At 41.3% G+C, this 15,908-nt stretch overlaps 1 protein-coding gene across 1 annotated transcript in view; it reads right to left on the bottom strand.

Annotated features, from left to right (window-relative positions):
* The window catches only part of LOC122814136 (testicular spindle-associated protein SHCBP1L-like), a 647,719-nt gene extending 640,824 nt beyond the window's left edge, over window positions 1-6,895 (bottom strand). Inside the window, exon 1 of the mRNA XM_044086749.1 lies at window positions 6,419-6,895. Within this exon, the coding sequence (XP_043942684.1) occupies window positions 6,419-6,730 (312 nt within the window). The 5' untranslated portion in view covers window positions 6,731-6,895. The remainder of the gene's footprint in view (window positions 1-6,418) is intronic.
* Between the last annotated feature and the right edge of the window lie 9,013 nt (window positions 6,896-15,908).

The following is a 15,908-nucleotide window of genomic DNA, read 5'->3' as shown; positions in this document are numbered from 1 at the left end:
AACTAGAGTCCTGCTATAATAAAACTGCCAGATTTGCTGCTAATCATCCATCCAGATCACACCACTGCTCAGCTCTACACCAGCTTACACGGTTGGAACTTCCTAATCGACTCACCCTAGCTTACTCTACCCTCCATCACCCAGATAACTGTCCAGCCCTTAGGGACCTTGCTCAACCCCACACCAACTCTCGGGCACCAAGGCCCTCACAGAAACTCCTGCTGGAGGAAACAAAGTCCTATGATAGCCATGGTGACTCTATACTCTAACAAAACATCAAAATCTTGGAATATCATGCCTCAAAACATGCTCAATACAACCAACTCATCTAAATTCAAGATAGTGGTTAGACAACACCTAAACACCTGGCTCTGCTCTTACACTAAACCTCCTCCATTTCTTCTCTTATAAGTTTGCCTGCTACATTACCTCATTTTTTTCCAGCTATATAGCTCTGTTTATACTACCTACTCTGTAAATGCAAAGCTCTATTACTTTTTCTTTCTTCCTCTGCGTTAGTCTCTTCACTGGCAACCCTCCCTCACATTACGTTTTAACTTATCTACTTTATAGCTACTTTACCAGAACATTTTTACTTTTTATTTTTTTGTAATGTACCTCCTTATACTCTGCTACTACTGTACATAATTGACTTCTTAAACATGCTTATGTCTATCACTATTAATATTGTACAATAAATTTTTTTGTATTTCTCATAACGTTGTGGTACTTTTCTCCCCAGGCCTCTGCTGAAAATGGGCTAACAACCCAGACTGTAAACAAGTGAAAAAATAAAATAAATCAAATACTATTCTTTTTAATCCCATATTGACAATGGAGCTACAGTGTCAAAAATGCCCCCCCCCCAAACCACATAATGGAGTCTCACGTTAACAGGGCCATGTTCAATAAGAGGTCACAGCACCTGCCCTCTCAGGCCTGGTAGGTGTCCTTTTTGTATAATCTGAAATGTACGAGACTGTTCCATCTGCCTCTATCATTTTTGCATATCAAATTTGCTATGAACTATAAAATTCTTAATGCTTCTCCCCCTTCACTTCCACCTATTCTATATTGTCTGAAAAAGTTTTGGAACAAGTTAAACATAGTTGGAGAGTGGTTAAAAGGGAGGTTGAGTTCTTACAATGTAAAATAATGTGCTTCTCCTTTAGAAGGGGGAGAAGCATTAATGATTTCATAGTTCATAGCAAATTTGATATGCCAAAAATGATAGTTGGGAAGCTAATTGATATACAGGGAGCACAAGCATGTGGTAAATGTAGTGTATGTAAATACGGAGTTAAATTTCAAACTAATGGAACTTTAATTGTAAAACTGAGAGGGTTATATACGATCTCAAATGTTCTTGCAATAAATTTTATGTCTGATAAACTAAAAGGCAGTTCTCCTGCAGAGTAAAGGAGCACATTAGAGATATTAAATAATAAACAGACTAGCCTCATAGCAATACATTTTAATAGCTATCATAATGGTTAACCAGGACGGGCTACTACTTACAGTGTTAGATAGTATAAAAAGAAATGCATATATGAATGAACAGCAAACAAAATGTTTGAGGAAAAAGGAGGCTTTTCTGATTTTGAAATTTAATACAATGAGTCCAGTTGGGCTAAATCATGAATGCACATGGAAAAGTTTTGTGTAATGATTTATAGTATGTTAATAAGTAATGTATTTTAGGTTATTATGTTTTTTATTTAATTGGTTAATTGAATAAGTGGGCGTGATGCACTATAAAAGGATGTTAGGATGAATGAATATAGTATACTCTGTGAAAGGCAAGTGTGGCCGAGGCGCTAGAGAAGATTCATTTGTGAAAGAAAATTGCACTTTGATTGTATTTTTTTTTTTACAATAAATTATTTTAGCGCTACAGTGGAATTGGCCTGCAGTTTGTGGTATACTTCAAGTTTTGGCATATTTGGTTGCGGTTCGTCAAATATTCACCAAATTTGTCTCTCTATGATCTAATATATAGACCTGAATTATCAATAAGAGCTGATAAAACCCATCTAACCAATAAATGGATATGCTCTTGTACTACCCCAGTTAACAACTGGCAGTCTATAAGCTGAAGACACCCTAGGAACTCCTTTACTAATCTACCTTTCATTAACTAACAGTATAAATTACATCTCTACCTTATGGAAACCCAACTATGTATACTGTAATGAAACTGTACTGCAAATCCTTGCATTCTTTAAACACAATCCACTACTTAATGTAATGATCGCTGCACCAGAAACAATGTAACATAGGACATGACGATACGTATTTGTGCAAATGTTTCTGTTCTGTATTCTACTGCTATAAGCTTTGTAAAATCTATGCAAGTAATTTTCATGGAGATTTTCTCCCCGGGCCTGCATTCAAAAAGGACCAAACTTGTCTAGTCAGACTTTCCCAGTAAACAAATGTAAAATAAAGAGTGCCCAGATCCTTTATGAAACAGTCTGATTAGAGGGATGTGTCACCTAGACTGTATCTGAAAATATTTTGATTACCACAATGAATTATGCTACATTTTTTCACATTTGAGGCTTCTTGCACCAGTTGCTAATATTGCCTAACCCATGTTGTAGCAAATGAGAGTCCGAAGAAAATGGAATATCTCTAAATCGGGTGTTATCTGCACACTTGGATAGCCACAGACCAGGAGTGCTGACCTGAAGGTCTAAGAAACACATGCCAAATAGAAGTGGGACCAACAGTAAGCTGTGTGGCACACCACTGGTAACATTTCTGCTTTCAAAAGTGGCACCTCTGACTAACCATGTGACCAATCCCAAACTGTGTGTCCTGCAACTGCATCTTTAAGAAGCAGAAGCTCTTCACCTGCAGAGAGCTCTAGATGTGCACGCGCTACCTGAGCAGGCCTATATGCAGACAGTGATATATGCTGCAGTGGAGAGGGTGAACAACAGATGGTGGGGCCTATACCAGCACCTCCTACAGCAAAGTTCAAGACTTGCTGAACAACCGGACTCCAACCGCCAAACTACCACAGGCTAGCTTCCCAACCACATCTATGGCTGCTCTAACATCACAAGGTGGGGATTGAGTAAAGTGTCTCCGAGCGAGTTTAGACATGCACCTGTCGCCATGTCCCCCGTATATATATGTCTCATATGTTTTCCCCATGTACTAAACTAGGGATGAGTTCAGAAAATCCTGTAACAGAGTAAGCAGAGTAAGCCAAGTTATAAAATATGAACAGCTCCAATACAGTAGTTACTCAAACATCAAGCGAAGGGGTAAATCAGGTCTATATTTATTTATTTACATTTGTTGATCGGGAAAGTCCGACTGGACTCAGGTCCTTTTTCAGCGGAGGTCCAGGAAGAAAAGCTCCACAAGTAAAATTATTACATAGTTACAGATGAAGAACATAGTACATACAGTAGACACATGGCATCTGTGTCATCTAAGATGGTGTGTATTCTACAAAGTAAATAGCAGTTATTAACATTGTTACAGTAAGAAATTACTGCAGTATAATAACTCGATAGGCGTACAAGCATCAGAGTTTGCTGTAATAAAGGTAGTTAGTGGGGTGGGAGAGAGGTTGAGGGTAGAGGGAGTGGGAGAGGTTAGAGAGGAGAGTTACATGGGCATAGCCAGCATGTTTTTAGGTGAGCTTTAAGTAAAACTTTGAAGTGAGTACATGATGGTACAAAAGTTATTGGGGGGGGGGGGGGGATTCCATAATTTGGCTATTGAGCTGGAGAATAGTGCTTCTCCAGCAGAGTTCTTGGCTCTAGTTACCTGTAATTGATTTTTGTTGCTGGATCGTAGCGGTCTGGTGGTGAGAGGGTTGGAGCAGATTTTGGAGGGATGGGACTTTTAGAGGATGGCTTACTAGTTTGTGAGCAGAGAGAGAGTTGATACCATTGAAGGAAGTGAGGGATTTCTAGCCAACCCAGTTCAGCAAGTGACAGACAGTGGTGACTACGGTAGGATGCCCCGGTGGCGAACTCGGTAATTTTGTTGTAGCAGGTCTCGTGTTTATTTAGATCGCTTTTCCTTAGGTTGGTATATATTGGAGAGGCATAATGTAAGGTGGAGATAAGGTGTGAATTTGCAAATGAAATCCTAGCTGCTTTGGTGAGGAATTGCTCATTTCTGTATAAGGCTCCTAGTTTTTTTGTGGACTTTTTTATGGTCATGGATATGTGAATGTCAAATTTGAGATTGTCTATTTCAACTCCTAGCAATTTGGTGTGATCTGTTGAGTGGATAGTGGTGTTCTTTTGCTGTGATGTTAAACAGAGTAGGTTTTTTGCGTGTTTGGTGGGTTGGAAGATGAGAAGTTTAGTTTTGTTTGGATTGAGTAACCTGGCATCGAATAGCTAAGTTTCAACAGAGGAAAAGGCATCCTGTGTGACCTTTTGCAGTTCGGGTAGGGACTGGGCTGAGCAGATGATGGGTGAGTCATCTGTGTATTGTACGAGTGTGCCATGCTTGGTGGCAGTGAGTAGATTATTGGTGAAAATGGAGAAGAGTAAGGGTCCAAGGATGGATTCTTGGGGAACACCAATTGAGACAGGGAGTTGGAAAAATATGTTCTTCTGCCATACAACGGATTGCTGACAGTCAGTCAGGTAGCTGAAACCAGTTGGTAACTGACTGAGAGAAGGATAGGTTATTGAGAACAGAGATGAGTTGTTTGTGTGGGACCATGTCAAATGCTTTAGATAGGTCTAGGAAAGTAGCAGTGGAGAGACAGCCATTGTTTTTATGCTGAAGGATAGTGTTAGTAAGAGACAGTAAGGCAGTGGTAGTGCTATGGTTTGGTCGGAAACCATGTTGAGTATTAGAAAGGAGATTGTTAGTAAGGAGGTAGTCTAAGACTTGAAAGTGAATGCATCTCTTTAGTATTTTGAAGAGTGGAGAGAGAATAGCTATGGGTGGTAATTGGGGAGTTCTGTGGAGGGGCTGCTCCAAAATACATTCACTTAGAAGTCCAACTCATTATCATGCACAAACCAGGACAACATTTCCTGACTCCCACACATTTCATCCTACTTGCAATACACAGACCAATCCCACCTCCAATATTTAGTGGTCATTTTCTCTTGCATGTTGATTGTCATACACTTCCAATGAAAATGCTACCTAAACCTGAATCTGTCAGAGAACGCACTGTTCTTTATTATTAAAGCTTGCTAAAACTGTACGGCCAGATTCTGTCATACTCACGTCTGGAATCCACATCAAGTGAGTCTTCCATGACACACATCCTTCACATAATCCATTCACTAAATTAACCGTTTCCTGAATCACAATTACAGACACCAACTAATACCATTACTGGCCAGCAGCTATAGCCACGTGTCTACTTTAAAATACCAAAATGCCATAAAGTCATCTTGCAGAACAGAGACAAAAACCACAAAAATTTACAATAACAAATGTTCACATTCTCGTAATTTTTCACCACGAAAGGAGGCAGTTGGCCAACATGGTGAACTTTGTCCTCTTCTTTGGGATTTCAGTATTTTAAAGTAGACCCGTCCACACACAGCCTGAGAAAAGGAAAGGAATGTGTATGTTCACCTACCCAGGATAAATGCATACACATAAAAACAGATGGGAGAACTGCAAAAAGATCATTCAAAAGCACCTTTATGCAACCTCTGTCATTACATACTTTTCCTGTGATTGTGTAATCTTGGTGAACGTTATATTACATACAGGACTGGGGAGGACTTTTACATACAGGACTGGGGAGTTACGCCTGTAAGGAACAATAACATAAGGGCTCACAGAGTAATATTTGTGTTAGCATGCATTCTTTGTGGCAAAAAAAAAAAAAAACACGTGTAGTTCTAATACCTGTCATTATTTGCTGATTGTAATCACTTACCTTTTTCCAAAGAATCATCATTTAAGAAACAAATCATAAAAGCTAAAATCAGGGAGGTTATAAAGTGACTACACCCCAGACCTCTCAGCCAATCGGGGACAAATTTCAACAGAATCAGGGGCAAGTCAAGAAAAATCAGGGACACTTTTAAAATATTAGTACTATTAACTTGAAACATTGACAGAATCAGACCATATGAATAAATACACATTTTCTGAAGTAAAAGAAGTCTATCACTCTTAATTATTGCCATTATTCATTAAGTGTAATGTACCACCTTTCCTCCAACAGCCACTAGTTTTAGGAGGGATTAAGAGGGACAGAGTTAAAATAGGAGTTAAAATCAGGGACAATTGAGAGGTATGCTTTAATTAAAATGTAGAAACCCACAATTTCGAAACAAATAAGGTGAACTATAAGTATCACACTACTTAAAAAAAAAAGTACAAAATTTAACCTTTAAGTAAGAACAACAACCCCACCCAAAGTACTTCTGGATACGGGAAGTCAACATAATGGCACCCGGCTTACCTTGTACCCTGCTAAGATCTGTCGACAGTAAAGTTCCACCCGTTCCTCCTCACTAAATCTGGTTTCAGACACATAAAAGGCAGGCAGGGGAAGGGCATCTTCGCTCTCGTCAGTATCATCGCCTTCTGGGTTGGGTGGCAGCAGTCGACGCCTTACCTCACGGGAGTGGGCCCCCTTCCCGGACCCCAAACCAGAGACACTAACAGAAGCAATCTCTGAGTTTTCCCTATCTTGGGGATCTTCAACTTGGATATCGGCTGCCAGTGCCCGGGCTCCGTCGTTTTCACCGACTAACGTTACTTCACTCGCCATGGTCAAACAGGTAGATTGAAACTTCCACAACTCACCAATAAAAGAAAATGGCGCGCGCTCTACCAACTATTTTTTGTTTTGCCTCGGCTGTCCCGCCAACTGATTACGTCATCATTTGTCGCTTCTGGCGATAGAGGGAAAGTGTAAGATAACGTGCTAGTGTGATAATAGTTCTACAGTTCAAGTCTGTTTCTGTCCCTTACGATGATTTTGTTTTTCAGCAAAAGTTGCTTTTTGTTTAGTGCGGGGACAGCCTTAAAATCACCGCTTTGTGTAAACGTTTGTGTGATTATATAGTAAGCTACTGTATGTTGGGGATCTATATAGTACTTTAAAATTGAATATTTTGAAAAACAAAGAAAGTATCCTTCTTTATTGTTTATTTATTTATTTTCCATTTCCCGTCCACATCACATTTTTATCAAATGATGGCACTATCATTTCTCCCGACCCAACCACTAAACTTTTAGGAATAACAACTGACAACCACCTGAACTTGGATACCCACATTAACAATACAATAAAATGAGTGAACAAAAAAAACGGGATCCCTTTACAGAATTAAGCCCTTTCTAACTCCAATAGCTAGGGCTGTTACAGCCAGAACCCACTTAATCTCAACCCTATTCTATGCCTCCCCTATATATGCTAATTTACCTAAAAACAACCTCAACAAACTGGCCACATCCTATAATAATATTGCTAGGTTTGCCACAGGCTCTCCATTCAGAACCCATCACTGTCTGAATCTAAAACAACTAGACTGGCTAGAATTTCACAACCAGCTTCAATTTCTACAGCTTCCCATTGTCGACAAGGCCCTGTATAAGCCCACCAACACCCAAATACTCTCTCTACCATCATTACACCTTATAATAATAAGAACCTACGTTCCTCCAATAAACTGATGATTACTAATTCAAGATCCAATCGCTCAGCAAGTGACTCCCTGTACTCTAACTCTGTAGGAAAACTATGGAATTTACTACACAGTGATCTCACTACACAAATGTGACTGCCACTCTTTAAAAAGAATCTAAAGCTCTTTCTTTAGACACACAGGCTCTGCTCTTGTACTAACCCTGACTAACTTTTCTCCTTTCAAATTACAACTACTCCAATACCTAATAATTTCTGACTTAAGAATCTAAATACCAAGTTATTATAAATATAATGCATATATACATAGATATTGTATCTCAAATGCAATACCCATTGATTATTACTGCTAGATGTTCGTCGTCTCCCATTGCTGCAGTCCTGACAAATGGGTACTCCGCTGCCCACCATCGGCCCGAATACCAAAGGGCTAGATCCGGCGTCGGTCACAGGCGCCTGAGACTGACGTAAGTACTTGTCAGTACAAATGCGCATGACCGACGCCATAACCTCAGTCTTTCTTGCCGCATGGTCCTCAGCAGAAGCAGTTTTTACAAGTGCCGTTCGGCGTTCTGGAACTGTCGGTTTTCGAGTTTCAGACCGGATACCAAGTTGGCTAAGTACCCTATTGGGAACATTTTTTGTCTTTTTCTTGCCTCAGTATTGCCGGATGTCAGAAAAAGTTAATAACTGTATTTCTTGTGGGAAACAGATTCCTCATAGGGATTACCATTCACTCTGCATTCCTTGTTTAGGGCCTGAGCACGACGTTGTTGGGTGTCGCTTTTGTGCTACTTTTAACAAGCGTACTATCAAACGTCGGTTGGACTGTGCTAGGCTAGTGTTTGGTAAACGTTGTAATTATAACATGCCGTCGGATTCTCCGACGACTGGTTCTTCTAAAAAGCACAAAGATAAGTCTTTGCGGTCCAGACAGGATGAGGCGTCCACTCCGGACGTCGGTTCTGTGGAACCACTGACTGCTTCAGTGGCTCCTTCTGACAGTTTACCAGTGTGTCTAGGGGAGCCTTTGTTGCTGCAGGAAGTGGCTTCTCCTGTGTTAGGCCAGGCTGAGGGTGCTTCTTTGTTGTCAGTGGCTTCCTCTCCTCATAGGGTAGTTGGACCTCCTCCTTCTCAAGGCAAAGGCCATTCTAAATCTAAATCTATCCCTGCTGGTGCTAATCCCCAGGGTCCAGCTCCTAGGAAGCACATGTTAAAGATGGCTGAAGATTTGATTACTTTAATTAGGGGTTCCATGCCCCCCCCCTGTGAAGAGGCCCAGGATAGACACAGAGTTGGAGGGTCTGGTTCAGTCTCCCAATGAGTCAGATTCCTCTGTGGAAGAGCTTCAGGATTTCCCTCCCTATTCTGATTCGGAGGCTGAGGACGCTACTCCCTCTGCGTCCCCTCCAGAAGATTTTTCTTTCTCTGAAACTTTGCATTCCATGAGGGAACATTTCCAGTGGGATGGCCAGGATTATTCTGATTCTCGTAAGAGGCTAAGAGAATTCTTGTTTTTGCCTCAGCACAGGCCTTTGGCTATTCCCCCTGTACTGGATGTTGTTCAGAATGTCTTTTCTGAGGCTGCCCTTAACCCTGATTCTCTGCCCCCTGCCCCAGTTAAACCGGATAGATACTACAGGGTTCTGGAAGCACACAAGTACTTGTATAAGAGTCCTAGGGCTGATCCAGAAACTATTTCTCAAGGCCCCAAAGGTGTTAAGGCTTCTGTGGTTAAGAATCCGGTTCCTCTGGACAAGGATGCTAGGGCCCTGGATAGGTGGGGTAAAAAGCTGTATACCTCTTCTACTTTGGCTATGAGAGCTTTAAATTGTCAATTTCATATGCTCAGGTATCAGAATTATTTGCTAAGTCAATTGAAATGTAAAGTGGATGCTTTGTCTGAAGGTGTTGACTGTAAGGAGCTTCAGGATTTAGTGCATGCTTCAGACCAGGTTGGTAAGCATTCTTTGCAGTGTGGTTTTGATGCTTTACAAGCTTCTTCCAGGGTGGCTGCTACTAGTTCTGTTGTTCGCAGACATGCCTGGCTTAGAGATCAGTCCTTGTCAGAGCATGTTAAGGCTCGCATTATGGATGCTCCTTTGCAATCTGATGTTCTTTTTGGCCCTCCAGTGGAATCAGTTTTGAAAAAAATGGAGGAAAAAGCTAAGTCTATGCAGACGGTAAAGGACTTCTTACAGGTTCAGCCCCCTAAGTTCAGTGGGAATTGGCCTGCTAGGGGATGGTCTTTTCCCTCTTCGGATTTTCATTCTAGGGGCAGGTCGAGGCGTGGTAGGGGTAGGGCTTCCTCTCAGGACCCTGTTACTTATAGGCCTTTGAATTCATTTACCCCTTCTGCTGGGGTGGGCAGGGGTCAGTCCTTTCGGAAGCAGTCCCAATGACCTGTGTCTTCAGCTGCCGGACTCTGCTTTGCTGGCAGCTCCTCTAGGAGGAAAACTGAGACTTTTCAGAGGGAATTGGCATTTGGTTACCCAGGACAAATGGGTATTGGACATTATAACTCGAGGCTACAAGTTTTATTTTCACACATTCCCTCCTTTCAAAGGTATGCCGGATGTGCCTCATCAGCAAAGACTGGAAGCGCAGGCACAGATTTTTTCTCTGCTCCGGTTGGGAGCAATACAGGCAGTTCCTTCTGTGGACAGGGGCACGGGGTTTTATTCCCGTCTTTTCTTAGTGCCAAAGAAGGGAAATACTTGGAGGCCCATTCTGGATTTATCCATTCTAAACACCTTTCTGGAAATTCCGAAATTCAAGATGTTGACACTGCAGCAGCTGTTGCCTATGCTAGGCAGAGATCACTGGATGGTGACTTTGGATCTCAAAGAGGCCTATCTTCACATTCCTATCAGGCCCAGTTGCAGGAAATTCCTGAGGTTTCGGACTGGGACTTTGCATTATCAGTTCTCTGCATTGCCCTTTGGCTTATCTACTGCACCCAGGGTATTCACGAAAGTCCTGGCTCCAGTAATAGCTTTACTCCGGCTCAGGGGAATTCAAATTTATCCTTAACTGGACGATTGTTTGATACTGGCTCAGGGCAAGCACGAACTTCTTCGACATCTGCAGTATGTGATGACAGTTTTCAGATGCCTAGGGTATTCTGTGAACGAAATAAAGTCCAGTCTAGTACCCTCACAGGAGATGTGTTTTCTGGGTGTGAGACTGAATACAGCTACTCAGATGGCATCTCTTACCCCGGACAAACAAAGAAATCTTCACCTATACTTCTGACAGCTATCCGTATTGTCCAGGCTGACTGCAAGGACAGTCCTTCAAGCCTTGGGGTTCATGGCATCTTGCATTCTAGTACTTCCCAATGCCAAACTGCATATGAGGAAGCTACAGTGGTATCTCAAAAGCGTTTGGACTCAACACAGCCACGATTTGGATACTGTCATTCGGATTCTCCCTTGCATTCAGAAAGAATTTGTGTGGTGGGCTCAGGAATGTCACCTAAACAAGGGACTCTCTGTGACCCAACCGGAGGCAAGTCAGATATTAACGACAGACGCCTCGGAGTCAGCCTGGGGAGCTCATTTCAAAGGAAAATGGATTCAAGACCTTTGGCCCCCGGAGTTGCTTCACTTGCATATCAACATGAAGGAGATGCTGGCGGTACAATTTGCCTTAAAAGCATTCAAGGATCTCCTTCGATCGGGACTGGTGTTGATTCGAACAGACAACACAACTGTCATGTGGTACATCAACAAGCAGGGGGGTACTCATTCTTACCCTCTTTGCAGACAAGCAATGCTGTTATGGGAAACTGCTTTGGATCTGCACATCACTCTTCGAGCACAGTTTCTGCCAGGAGTACAAAATTCGTTAGCAGATGTTCTGAGCAGACAGATGGTGGATCCTCACGAATGGAAGTTGGATCCTCAGGTATTTCGTCAGTTGACCATGGCTTGGGGAACTCCAGACATAGATCTGTTCGCTTCTCCTCTGAATTCCCAACTGCCTCTGTTTTGCACAAGGCTGTTTCATCCGAAAGCCTGGAAAATAGATGCACTATCCTTCAGTTGGAGCAACCTTCACGTGTATGCCTTTCCTCCTCTGCCTCTTCTTCCACAGGTCCTGTTGAAAGTCAGGAGGGACAAACCTTGCATGATCCTTATAGCGCTGGATTGGCCTCGTCAACATTGGTACCCTCTGCTGAGGAGCCTAACTCACGGGACACCTTGGCCATTACCGCAGATTCCTCACTTATTGTCTCAAGTAAACAATCATTTTCTCAATGTCAGGGTGCAATCCCTACATCTGACAGCCTGGCGCATTCAGTTTTAGAGGATGAGGGCCTTCAGCTCCCTCAACAAGTTTTGGATGTCCTTTTGGAAGCCAGGCGTCCTAGTACTCGAAAAGTTTATGCTGATAAATGGAAGAGATTTTTTCTTTGGAGTTCAGCTGAATGCCTTGATGTCACGTTGCCTAATTTGAGTTGTACTTTGCAATATTGGACTATGTTACTGGACAAGGGTTTGTCCTTCTCTTCTATAAAAGTGCATGCTGCAGCTATTTCTGCTCACTATGATGATGATCCTCCTTTGTTTTCACATCCTTTGCTTAAACAGTTTCTTAGAGGGGCAAAGAATATAAGACCCCCACGAAGGGCTCCTACTCCTGCCTGGGATCTTAATTTTGTTTTGGAAAAGCTGACTCTGCCTCCTTTTGAACCTGCAGCTGCGGCTGAATTGAAGTTGTTGTCCTGGAAGACTGCTTTTTTATTGGCTGTTACTTCTGCTAGAAGGGTATCTGAATTACAGGCTCTCATGGCAGTGGAACCTTTTCTGATTTTTCACCAGGACAGAGTTTCCTTGCGTACTAATCCTACTTTTCTGCCTAAGGTAGTTTCTAATGTGGCATTGAACCAATCTATACATTTGCCTACTTTTTATGCTAACCCCCAAAATGAAGGGAAAGAGTTTTGCATTCTTTGGATGTGCATAGGCAGTTACGGTATTATTTGTTCAGAACCAATGAGTTCCGGAGATCTCAACAGTTATTTGTTTCATTTGCTGTGGCTTCAAGTGGGAAAGCTGTCTCGAAACAAACTATTTCCAAGTGGATCGGCCATTGTATTGCTTTTTGTTACTCTCATCATGGTAAGGAGGTTCCAGTTGGGATCAGGCCTCATTCTACTAGGGCTACGGCCACCTCTACTGCTTTTTTGAGAGGGGTAGCTACGAAAGACATTCTAGAGGCAGCTACTTGGAGTTCTGTACATACCTTTACAAAGCATTATCATTTGCCTCTTTTTTCTAGGTCTAGGGCTGGGTTTGCCACTGCTGTCTTACAGGGCATGTCTGCAGCTCCTCCTGCTATTTAGTTAACCAGCCTCCCTTTTTCCATTGCTCTGGGATTCTACCCATTTGTCAGGACTGCAGCAATGGGAGACGACGAACATAGTACAGTTTTGCACCTACCATAAATGTAGATGTTCGAGGATCTCCATTGCTGCAGTCCTATTTTCCCTCCCTCCTTCCCCCTTTTTCTTTTTAGATTGGGGTTTTTTGGGTGGTGTTTTCTTTTTTGCATTCTGATGTCTGAGGCAAGAAAGACTGAGGTTATGGCGTCGGTCATGCGCATTTGTACTGACAAGTACTTACGTCAGTCTCAGGCGCCTGTTACCGACGCCGGATCTAGCCCTTTGGTATTCGGGCCGATGGTGGGCAGCAGAGTACCCATTTGTCAGGACTGCAGCAATGGAGATCCTCGAACATCTACATTTATGGTAGGTACAAAACTGTACTTTGTATTCCTTGCTTAGACTAATGTATCTTTTATATATTTAAAAAAAAAATGTTTGTAACAACTGCTTTTTTAGTTCTTGGTAAGTTTTTAACTATTACTTTTTTAAATGTATGTATGGATTTTCTATTCTTTTTGGGGTTTTTTGTAGCTTTTCTCCCTGGGCCTCTACTGAAAATGGACATGTATCCAGCTAGACTAGCCCGGTCAACAAATGTAAAATAAATACATTTGTTTATTGGGTTACTAGTCCGACTGGACATAAGGTGACCTTTTTCAACGGAGGCCTGGGTAGAAAAGCTCCAAATACATAGTAAAGAAATATAAAAATACATATATATAAACATAGCTATTTTGTACAAAGAGCATAGAACATATAAAAGGAGTAAAAATCTGAGTTTTACAATTGGTGTTACATTGGTTAGAATATTGAGGAACAGTTAAACAAGATATTATACAACCAATATAGAATTGCTTGAACATAAATTCAAAAAAGTTTCCATGATGTGTAATTTTCATACAGATGGATATCCCTAAGTAGGCCCCCTCTCAACCTATTAAAGGAAAACAACGGGATATCAAATCAAATATCTTTACCTGATGTCTCTAAAATCCTGTTATGTGATACAGCCTCAAAAAAACATAACCGCAGCTTTAAAAAAAAAATCCACTATTCTCTTTTACTGCTTAGGCTTCATACTTTTCCGTACTGTTTGACTTTCAGTTTTAAAACCGAGATGAAAACTGTCTAGTCGTCTCTTAAATAGTGATGTCACATCTGCCATAGCTCTTGCTGAAGATCCTGGGAGGTTTCCTCCCCCAAAGTGATGTAAACACTGCCTTATTTGCATGCTGTACAGAATCCCTGTGATCCTCCCACATTGTGATGTCAACACCGCCTTTCCCAGCCCACTGTTAACCTAATAAATGGACTAGGTGCTGTGTAGAACTCCTTTTCTGTGTTAGCAAATCTGGTCGACTCTATTCATGTGAAGCACTTCTTCACCAGCGTTTTGCTACTTCATAAGTAAGGTAAGTCTTATTACTTATTACTTCTTAATAGTGTATCCTAAATGTAATCTGTCCCTGTTTCTATGCCTCCCTAGCCCTTATATTGTGTCCTCCCAAGTTTTTAATTGCACATTAGTGGAGTTAATCTTTTTCTGTTTGTAAGGGTGCCACGTGCTTCCCTTTCGCAGCTGCATTTTTAGCTTAGCCTACTTATTTTCATTTTGATCCAGAGTTTATATTTCCCTGGTTATGTTTAATGCTGGCGTCTTTTGTATTCTTGAGTCGGCCTGTGTTTCTGTGCTTGCTGCCTTTGGGTTTCCTTCTGAAGTAAGTGTATTGCTGCTTGTAGTAATTGTATTACTGTCTAGTGTTTTTAGTTGCTTGCTGGTGTTTTTTAAAAACTATGCAGTATTTGTAGCTTTATTTGGTTTTCTTTAGTTGATGCCTTGTGCTTCACGATTGTGGTTGCTGGTGTTTTTTAAAAACCTTGCTGTATTTGTAGCTGTATTTGGTTTTCTTTAGTTTGTTGATGCCTCGTACTTCGTGATTGCATGCTGCAGATGTTTTGTAATGTTTTCAGCTGTTTGTTTCTGTTGTTGAGCTTGCTTCGGTCTTGTCATGTTTATTTATTTTTTTAATATTAGTAATCCGTTTTATTGGTTATGCTGCTGGGCTTGCTCCGTTTTATTTGTTATGCTACTGTGCTTGCTCCGTTTTAGTGTGTGTGCCATCAAACCTGCTACCTCCTTGAAACTTTGCCACAGCTGAATAATACCTTTTTTTTTCCCGTTAGCTGGGTAATGAAATTATTTTAATGTGGACGCTGGAGCCATTAGGCATAAAACTTATTTATTGAGTAATTCTGCAGCCTGTAAACATACTTATGAATAGTCAGCAAGAGAGTGGTAGTAGTCCAGGGGTGGTTTCTGCAGCTATACTTGTTTCATGCAACTAAGCTAAGTGCATTTCTGGGTTCCCATGTAAGATTATTATAGCAGGTAAATTATACAGTGATGTAGGCAATATAGAGGTTCAACATTTTGTCCATCAGTATGTGTCCATAGTTTAGAAGTAGCTTCAGACACTTCACAATGCTCAGTTACACATAGAGTGCAGGTTCTTGTAAGATTAATGTCACGGTTGCTATCATATTCTTTGAGCCTGCGTGTTGTTTTGTTTTTAAATTAATGAAAAACATAAGGGAAATAAGAGAGAAATAGAAGATAGATGGGAAAGGAAATGAGAAATTTTGCTGCTTGTACAAGCACAGCAGCTTAGTCATTGTAAAGCTGCTAAGCAGCATGCCTTGAGTGAGAGTTGCTGCCAATTCCTATTGAAATAATGGAATCAGCATGGCATATATTTTTTTGACTTTGTTATAAAGTTTGGTAGACAAAATACTATTTCTTTAGTCTGCAAAGTGATATTCTGCCTGTTAATATAACATTTTGTGAGTGAGTATAGCACACAAGCCACTGAGAAGATCTCTAAGGCTGGTAAGCTTTTCTGATCTCAG

The sequence above is a fragment of the Protopterus annectens genome, chromosome 10.part0, assembly GCF_019279795.1.
Source record: "Protopterus annectens isolate FY-2018-M chromosome 10.part0, PAN1.0, whole genome shotgun sequence".
Taxonomy (NCBI): Eukaryota; Metazoa; Chordata; order Ceratodontiformes; family Protopteridae; genus Protopterus; species Protopterus annectens.
This window is presented reverse-complemented; position numbering and strand designations above follow the sequence as displayed.